Below are 9,127 nucleotides of genomic sequence, written 5' to 3'. Positions count from 1 at the left end.
CACGTCCTGTCCATAGGTGAGGGGAGGTGGGCAGGGGGTCCCCAGACCCTCGGGTGCTGCGGTCTGATGCACCGGCTGTCCCCGTGGGTGCCTGTGTGTGTGTTGGGGGTCAGGGCTGGGGGTGCCCATGTCCACGCACACGGGGCACCTCTGGGGCAGGCAGGGGGGCCCCTGGCTGTACTCTGAAACATCCGCTTGAGGACCCGCGTGTGCTCCTTGGAGAGGCCGTTCGGAGGGCGGGCACCCCCCGTAGCAGCTCAGCGCCCCGAGGTGGCACCTCCCAGGGAGAGGGTCTCTGGGCAGGCCCCACTGGCAGGTGGCCTTGACCCGGGGTGGGGCTGGGGTGCTGGGCGCCCCGGCTCTCAGGGACCAGCTCATTGTGGCCCTCCATGCTCCAGCCTGTCTTGCTCTGCGAGGCGCAGCCTGGCGCCTTTGATGTCTGTGTCCCAGGTCCCGCCCGGCCGGGCCCTGCCTGGGCAGGCATGCTGGCCCCACCTTCGGGCTGCGGCTGCAGCAGCGGCAGGTACCAGGCTGGGCCTCCCCCTCCCAGTTCAGACCCTGCTCTCCTGGGATCTCAGGTCCCTCCGCCCACTGCCCTCTGTCCTTAGAGAAGGCGAGCCTCTTATGGGGGTGGGGGGGGCTGGGGGACAGAGGGCCTGGGCAGGGACCTCCTCCGACTCCTGGCTTCATCTGGGGGACAGGATGCCTGGTCTGCGGGGCCAGTGGTCATGGTGGTGGGGGCTGGGGAAGCGGAGCTTTTGCACAGCTGCTCCTTGAGTCTTCCCCAGATCCCGCGGGCCAGCGGGCATCACCCTGCAGACCAGATTCAGAGGTCCAGCTGCCGGCCTGAGTGACCCGCTCGGTAAGTGATGGGCTGGTGTCACCCCAGTGGGCCTGACACCGCTTCTGGGTCTTACCCTGCCCCCAGGGGACCATGCCCGCGACCTCCTCACCTGGATGCGCCCACCCTCCGTAGGCTTGGAGGGGACCCTGGGGGGGCATGCCCCAGCCCTGCCCCTGGGAGTGGGCGTCAGGGGAGGGTGCACTTGGGATCCCACTCACTGTTGTCCCCTCTCCTAGGTCGGGGGGATGACCCTCCATGGGAGCAGGGCCATGCCGGAGCTCCAGGATCCCGGGGGCTGAGTGGAGGTGGGCGCAGAGCAGCTCCTGGGTCTTCTTGGGGTCTGTGGAGGCCTGAGTGGCCTGAGTGGATGTGAGAGTTGGACTATAAAGAAGGCTGAGCGCCAAAGAATCGATCTGTTGAACTGTGGTGTTGGAGAAGACGCTTGAGAGTCCCTTGGACTGCAAGGAGATCCAACCAGTCCATCCTAAAGGAGATCAGTCCTGAGTGTTCATTGGAGGAACTGATGCTGAAGCTGAAACTCCAATACTTTGGCCATCTGATGTGAAGAGCTGACTCATTTGAAAAGACCCTGATGCTGGGAAAGATTGAGGGCAGGAGAAGAAGGGGACGACAGAGGATGAGATGGTTGGATGGCATCACTGACTCAATGGACATGGGTTGGGTGGACTCCGGGAGTTGGTGGTGGACAGGGAGGCCTGGCGTGCTGCAGTCCATGGGGTCGCAAAGAGTTGGACGCGAGTGAACTGAATTGAAGTAAGTGGCCTGGCCCTCCTGCCTAAGGCCTCACGGGGCCGTGGAGCAGCCCCTGGGGGCTCTGTGACGGGGCTGGCCTGGCCTGGCCCTCAGGGAACCATCGTCTTGCCCCAGCTCCTCGATGCCCCACGGGAGCACTGGCCCTGCGTCCTGAGCCTCCCCGACCTGCCTCCCCTGGGCCCCAGGCGATGCCAGCCTTCCACCCGCGGTGCCCCTTCAAGGCTGCGGCTCTGTGTGAATTTCTGCAGTCCTGCCTGTAGTGAAAGAGACTCAGACGCGGCTCCAGACAGAAGGCAGAGAGGAAACCCAGGAGCTCAGCGGGGGCAGGCCTGCCATTTTGGGTGCTCACTGCCGCTCCTCCGCCCTGCCCGGAGTCCTTTCCTCTGCCCTGCGGGTGACCGGGGACCAGCGCAGGCCCCTCCCTCAGTCTCGGTGGACAGGGCCCAGGACCCACGCGGGGCCAGCGGGTCACACCCTGTTTCAGCCGCTCCCAGGGAGCTGGGGCTTCAGGGAGTGAATGTGGACAGCGGGGCTGGAATCCGCCAAGTGGTTCAAGATGTCAGGAGGCTTAGGGAGGGACGCGGGCGGCATTTCCTGTGCTCGCTTTGAAGATGTGGGAACAAAGGCGGGATCGTGGGCGTGGGTAGAGGGGCCCAGGCCTGTCTGGCCTCTGAGCCTGGATGGGCAAGGCTGGGGGCCTGCAGCGGGGAATGCCAGTCTGCGGGGCCTGTGGGCCCAGACAGGACCCCGCTCCCTCCTGGCAGGCCGAGGGCCCTGCTGCAGTGATGACCGCCCTGGGGCGCCCTCCTGGGGCTGTGGGTTGGAGGTTGGCTTCCCAGACCTGCCGACTGTGCTCAGGTCTCCCCTGGAGCCTGTCAGTTACTGCGGCTCCCCTCCGCCTGCCCCGCCTTCCCCGGAGGGCGCTGACCCTAGGTCATGTGCTGAACCCTCCACGGCGCCTGATGGGCCACTTTCCCAGCTGCATGGGGCAGGGAGGGGCTGCCAGGAGAGGGGCCCTCGGAAGTCCTTGCAGCAGCTGCCCTCACGCTGCCCAGTTCCCCAAACCCGCCTCGTGCCAGGCGCTGTTAGCATCACACGTGTGGCCCCGTCTTCTCTGAGCTGTTGCTGTCACTCAGGTGGGGTTCCTCCCCGTGGGACCCTGGCCCGTGCACTCACTCAGCAGGAAGGTGCCATTGAAAGAGACAGTGCTGTGGCCAGGTAGGTGGAGGACAGCCCTGGGGGGTGGGCTCTGAGCCCCAGAGGGGTGGGCATGTCCTCACTCGGGGCGGGGAGGGGACGACCCTGGCCCCTCTCACCCTCACCCTCTCTCTACAGCCTCTCCCGGTGAAGGTGGGGAAGACCGCATCACAGCTCCTCGGGAGGGCGAGGTCCTCAGGGCGTGCCTGCCTCTCCCCTTGGTCTCTGGCTGGGGCTGGGGCAGGGGCAGAAGTCGAACTGGGAGCAGAGGGAAGAGGAAAAGTCGATCTAACGACGTCTGTCCACCAGCCGGTGCCCCAGCCCCCGCCTGCCTGCAGGAAGTCGGGGGGACTGCTGGCTGGTGCGGGGGCACCTCTGGAGGACTGCCCAGGGTGGGGCTGGTTCTGGAAGTGGGGGTGGTTGGGGCAGGGGCGGTGGGCCTAGACCTCAGCACGGCCTCCTGGGGCCGGCCCTGAGCCTCCGCACTCAGCCAGCCCTGCTTCCAGAAGGAGCGAGGGCAGAGCCGCAGAGCGGTGCTGCCCGCCTGGGCCGGGCGGCGTGTCCTGGGGTGCCGGGAACCACTCCCCTCTCCCCTGAGGGCCCGTGAGCCCTGCTCTAGCGCAGAAGGGCTCGGTGTTCCTCACTGGCTCCCCAGGCTGTGCTCAAGCGTGAGCGCCCTCAATCCCCGGGACCGAGGGGGCGGGTCTGAGGACCCCAGGCCTTGGCTGGCCTGCTTGGAGCTGATGTCCAGGCGTGGGGGCAACGTGGAGTTTCTGATCACATTTCTGCCCCGCACATGGTGGTTGGACCCTGTTTGGGAGCCCTGCATGCCCTGTGTTGCTTCAGGCTGTACCCACCCCTACCTTTGCAAGCAAGACCCCTCTGCGGGGTCGTGGCACCCACCCCAGCCTTACACATCTGGAAGCTGGTTCCACAGGGCCCTGCCTGCCCACGGGGCCGGCCTGGCTGGGCCCCTGTCCCGACATCCTGTGTCTGAGCCCCTGTCTGTATGGGTCTGGCCCCCATGTTGGCTGGACCAGCCATCTTGCTGGAAGACGAGGTCTCAGAGCAGCTCAGGGATGGAGAGCTAACTGTGAGCCCGTGGCCTGCTGGGTGAGCGGTGAGCCCGCACTCAGCCCTGGAGGGCGTGTGGCCGCAGGGCAGTTTGGGGCGGAACCAAGGCAGCTGGGAGAGCCCTAACTCACTGGGGTCAGAGGGAAGCCAGACCTCGCCTTCCCTGGACATCTGAGTCCAGGATTCCCCTCCAAGGCTCTCTAGTGCAACCAGGGTCAGAGGTCCGCCTCTGGGGTGCGAGAGATGAGGCTGAGGTCTGGAGGCAGCTGGGAGCTTTTGTGTCCTTTCCACGGACACAGCTCCGCACCTGCACCTCAGACCCTTGGGTGAGATGCAGCCATTCTCCGGCGTTCTCCTGCCCCGGCCACGGCGGCCAAGCCTGTCAGGTGGAGGTGGACAGTGGGTAGCTCACGGCCCGGGCTGGGGAGGAGCCTCCTTCAAGGAGACCACCCACTGGGAGGGACTGCCTGCTGAGCCCCCAGCGGCCTCGGGTGGGAGCCCCGGGGCCTCGTTGAGGTGCAGGATGCGTCCTTTCCCTCTCGCGCACCCCCGGTCCTGCAGGGGTGTCTGGGCAGCGCATGCAGCGTCCACTACAGAGGCCTCACCGGCCCGCTGCAGGGCCACCATCTCGGGACACAGCTGGCTGCGTGCCCCCGGGTCCCTGGGGTGCAGGGCTCCCTGGGCTCTGCACACACCCTGTGTCACCTTTGTGGGTGGGGGACGTGATTCCATCAGTGAACTGCCCAGGTCACTCTGCGTGTCTCCATGGTGGTGCCGAAGGTCAGGAGACCCAGGACCCACGCTGGGGCCCCTAGCACATCACCCCCCATCACCGAAGCTGCAGAAGGCGGTGTTGGTGGGGAGACGCGAGACCCCAGGCCTCAGCGCATCTGTGGTTGCTCAGCATGGATTCTAAAATAAACCGGAAAGTCCACAGTCCCAGCGCTCATCCCACGTCCAGCACAGACCCCACTGGCCCTCAGAAGAGGTGCGGGAGGGTGTCGGGGGCCCTCTCCCCTCTAAGGACTCGCCTTGCCCTGGGGAGCCCCCTTCCTATCACACCGCTGGCCTGGGTCTCCTGTGAGCTTGGTTTGTTCCCTAAACTGGAGGGGAGATGGTGCTTTCTTGGTTGGCATCTTGGGCTCTGCCATCTAAGTTTCCAACCCACTAAGCTGCTTGAGAATAACTGTCTAGATAAAGTACATTCCATCTACTGGACAGTAGCTTCGGAGATCTGGGACCAAACGCTGTACATCTTGGACTTTTTTTGTGGTGATTTCTCACTGTGGCGACTTGGCCTCTGATCAGGGGAGGACCATGGCCAAGGACCTGGAGACCCCACGGCCCTCCCTGGGGTGATCGCAGTCAGACAGAAGCTTCGGGAAGCCCCCGGATGCCCAGGCTTGTCCTGGACACTTAAGAGGCGGGTCTCGCTGCTGGCGCTGTTTCTGTGCTGTGGCTGCTTCCTCCTGTGTCCCGAGCCCTGGCGGACTGGCGGGGTAGGATGATGGGGGACTGGCTCACCCCGCTCAGCACCCCTGAAGATGAGGTCATTCCCCAGAGACAAGCTGGAACAGCCCCGCCCCAGGCCCGCACCCAAAGCCCTCACGCAGCTCACCGAAGTCAGACCGAATCCGTAGCGTGAGGGACGTCTCTTGGACCCCGACAAAGTTGGGCAGCTCCGGGCGGGTCTCCCGCACCCAGCTCTTTGGGCCTTGATCTTATAAGATGAGACTGTCTGCTCTCCATGCTCCTGCCTTTGCATGAATGCAACTGGGGGACTGGGAGGCTCCGATGGGCACCCCCAAGGAAGCAGGGGGCTCTGTGTCCCTCAAGTGCGGGATGCTTGTTCCTAAGCCTTTGCCTGGCCACACGGAGGCCTCACAGAGGCCTGTGTGTCCTGCTGTCCGCAGCCATCAGGAAGCCAGGCCTGACCTCTGGGACACACTTGGGGACCCCTCTCTTGGGCCACCCTGATTGGAAAAGACCCTGGTGCTGGAAAAGATTGAGGCAGGAGCAGAAGGGGACAACAGAGGATGAGATGGTTGGATGGCGTCGCTGACTCAATGGACATGAGTTTGAGCAAGCTCTGGGAGATGGTGATGGACAGGGAAGCCTGGCGTGCTGCAGTCCATGGGGTCGCAAAAGGTCAGACACGGCTGAACGACTGGACAACCACAGCTCCCGGGCCCACCCTTCTCCACGGCCTCTAGGACAGCCTGATGCTGGGGAACCCTGGCCATCAACACCTCTCCATGGTGACTGCCGGGATTTCTCCCCAGACGCCCTCAGGGGAGCCAGGCTCCCTGGGACTCCAGAGGAGCATCCCCTCTCCTCCAGCCCCAGCTCCTGCCTTCTGTAGGCCTGGTCATCTCTGCTCCCTGCTCAGCCCCCGGATGGCCCTGCCACAGGCCCTCTCCATGCAGCAGCCTGACAGGTCCTCCCCAGGAGCGGCGGGGCCTGGGTCACCCTCGGGATGGAGCCCAGCGTTGACCCTTTGTATTCTGGGCCAGGACTGCCTGATGTCCTGGCCATCCCCCGCCCCAGCTGGAGGCTTTGGAGGCCACTCAGGGCCCCGAGGGTCCTGCCTTCCTGCTGCGTGGGCCTGGTGAGCCCCCACGGTCCTTGTTGGGGCCTGGCGGCGGGACCTCCCTCTGGACGGCTTGCTCGGGGCTGAACTGCAAGTCACGGCTCTGACATCCATGCAGGATGGCTGGGGGCATTGGCCCCCCGGCCCGCCTCGTTTCCCTGTGTATGCGGCCAGGAGGCCGGAACCGTTTTGTGTGACGCTGTCTGGGGTGGACGGCGCTGGCCGTGCCAGGTTTGGTCTGTGGAAGGCCTGCAGCTCTGGCCACCTTTGGCGTGTCTTCTGTCTGAGAGGACCCTCCTGCGGGCTCGGTGAGAGGGGAGGTGGGCCTGCAGGCCTTGCCAGGTGGGGCCCAACTTCCGTGGGAGGAACAGGTGCTCCTGACCTGGCAGGGCCTACACCCGCCCCCTCTTTCCCTGAGCCTGAGCAAGCCTCCTCTTGTGTGTTCAGAGTGGGCACAGGGCCTGGGCCCCCAGTGGCTGCAGAGGGTCCCAGTGGCGGCGTGTCAGGAGCTGCTTCTCAGGGCTCTTGCTCTGGGCCGCCCCCTCTCCCCCTCTCCTGCTGCCTTCCCCCTGTGGGGCCACGGCCAGTGGGAGCATGGGGGCTGCCTTGGCCAGAGGCCTCCAGACAGGCTTTCTCCCATGGGGACGACTTCTGGGGCCCCTTCCAGCCCTGAGGGTCTGCGGGTGGGGACGTGGTGACTTGGGAGTTGAAGATGACTCAGGAGTCGTCAGGTTTATAATCCAGCCGTCTGTGATGGCATGACTCGACTGTTTTAAAGCTCGGTGATTCATCAGTCTTGAAATGTGTTGGTAGACATTAAGGCTTTTTTATTCACAGTGTTCAGATACGATTGAAACATGAATGTTCTGATTGAAATGCCAAGGTTATGTTTATCTGTGATTTCAAGTTATCTGACTGTTCTAGGATAACAGAGCTGCAAAGAAATCTTAGTTTAATTGTTAGAAGCCCTATGTGAATGCTTACCACGTGTGTGCACGTTTTTATATCTGGTGTGTGTGTGTGTTCAGTCACTTCAGTCACGTCCAACTCTTGCGATCCCATGGACTGTAGCCCCGCCAGGCTCCTCTGTCTATGGGATTCTCAGGCAAGAACACTGGGGTGGATTGCCATTTCCTCCTCCAGGGTTTATATCTGTTGTAGAAGATGAGGAGCCAAGGGTTTTAGTGAAAGAGACGAGACACAGTAGGAGAGAAGAAGTTTGTTAAAATCCTGACTGTCAGGCTTGAGTTGTGTCAGGACGAATTCATCTTTTTTTTCTTCTCAAACACGTGTGTTTCCCAGCTTACGGCCCAGAAAAGGCAGGAATTGGAGGCAGCTGATGGCCTGAGCACACGTGCCCACGCGTGGGTCTGGACAGCACTGTGCGGACGGGCACTCCCAGGGATTTTTGGTGAAGTGGCCGCATCCAGGTCTGGAGCAGGGAAAGCGTTCGCCCTGTTGTTTTAATAGCAGCTTCCTTGAGAAATGATTCACTCGCCACGTAGCTCACCCACATACAGCGTGCAGCTCAGGGGCTTTTACGTGTGCGCACCCAGTGGTGCAGCGTTCGCCACCATCCAGTCCCTGAGCACCTCCATCACCCCGGAAGGAGCCCCCGCGACTGGGGCGGTCCCTCCCCGCCGCCCCTCCCGGCCCGGCCACCACCCCTCCGCTGTCCGTCTCTGCATGCGTGCTGTCCTGGACGCTTTGTGTTGACCTGGCCTTGGGGCTGCCCGCTTCCCCTGAGTTTCCAAAGACCTTCCAAGAGCTCCTCCATTGCCAGTCCCTTCAGGACTGGGGTCTCCTTCCTGCCCCCTTGTCTCCAGGCTGGAGTGGTCCCCCACAGCCCTTGGGGGGCTACCCGGGGTCATCGCACTCCTGTGCCTCCCCCTGGGAGGGCCACAGACCCCTGTGGTGGTGCCCTGTTGGTGGGCGACCCCCTCGGGCGCCCCGAGGCCCCCCAACCCCAGTCCTCTTCACCCCCGTTGCCACCTGCTTCTCCAGGCCTGCGGCGGCCCGAGGGCTGGGGGAGGGCTGACAGGTTTCCTCTGGGCTGGCCTGGCGCCGTGAGCCTTCCCAGCCGGGCAGTGTTCACAGGCCGGCCCAGCCCTGCTCCTACAGCAGGACATGCTGTGTGTGTTGGAGCCGGGCCATCGCGGAACCCACGTGGAGCCTGGCCGGGCTGTGCAGCCGAGGGCCTGCCCCCAAGGGAGCCCAGGACCGGTGTGGAGGGGCCTGGGGGCGGGGCTGAGGCTGGCGGTGGGTGTGAGGCAGGCTGTGGGGTCCTGTGGAACCCCCATTTCCTGTCCTTAAGTGAGCACCCAGCGTCTCCTTCCACCTCTGGGCCTGCTGTGAGGGGCGTGTTCGCAGCTGATGTACTGAGAATTGGTTCACTCGGTGTTTCCCCTAGAACGATGCCCGCCCCAGTCCTCACGTGGCTCCCTCCCCCGTGGGCCCTGGGAGCGCCCCTGGGTGGGCCTGACCTGGGCCTGCTGCAAGCTGTGTCCTGAACCCTGAGGACAGGGCGTCCCCGCCAGACCTGTTCCCGCACCCACTGAGGGCCCCATGCTGGGGCCGGAGCACAGGGAGCAGCGGCCTCCCAGGCCCAGGAGACCCCAAGGCCCACCTGGGACCGCCCGGCAGGCAGC

The 9,127-nt window shown here is 64.1% G+C and overlaps 1 protein-coding gene across 1 annotated transcript; it reads left to right on the top strand.

Moving 5' to 3' along the window:
* The first annotated feature begins 1,631 nt into the window (after nt 1-1,631).
* On the top strand, nt 1,632-5,784 carry LOC133244973 (uncharacterized). Its single transcript, XM_061412842.1, has 2 exons — nt 1,632-2,836; nt 2,954-5,784. The coding sequence occupies exons 1-2, from the start codon at nt 2,136-2,138 to the stop codon at nt 2,964-2,966; spliced, it is 714 nt and encodes a 237-aa protein (XP_061268826.1). The 5' UTR covers nt 1,632-2,135; the 3' UTR covers nt 2,967-5,784.
* Nucleotides 5,785-9,127: the final 3,343 nt, after the last annotated feature.

Source organism: Bos javanicus, chromosome 3 (genome assembly GCF_032452875.1).
Source record: "Bos javanicus breed banteng chromosome 3, ARS-OSU_banteng_1.0, whole genome shotgun sequence".
In the NCBI taxonomy this organism is placed as follows: Eukaryota; Metazoa; Chordata; class Mammalia; order Artiodactyla; family Bovidae; genus Bos; species Bos javanicus.
This window is presented reverse-complemented; position numbering and strand designations above follow the sequence as displayed.

Excerpts from the sequence above, each read along its gene's own strand:
- LOC133244973 (XM_061412842.1), top strand. The coding sequence starts at position 2,136 with ATGTGGACAGCGGGGCTGGAATCCGCCAAGTGGTTCAAGATGTCAGGA.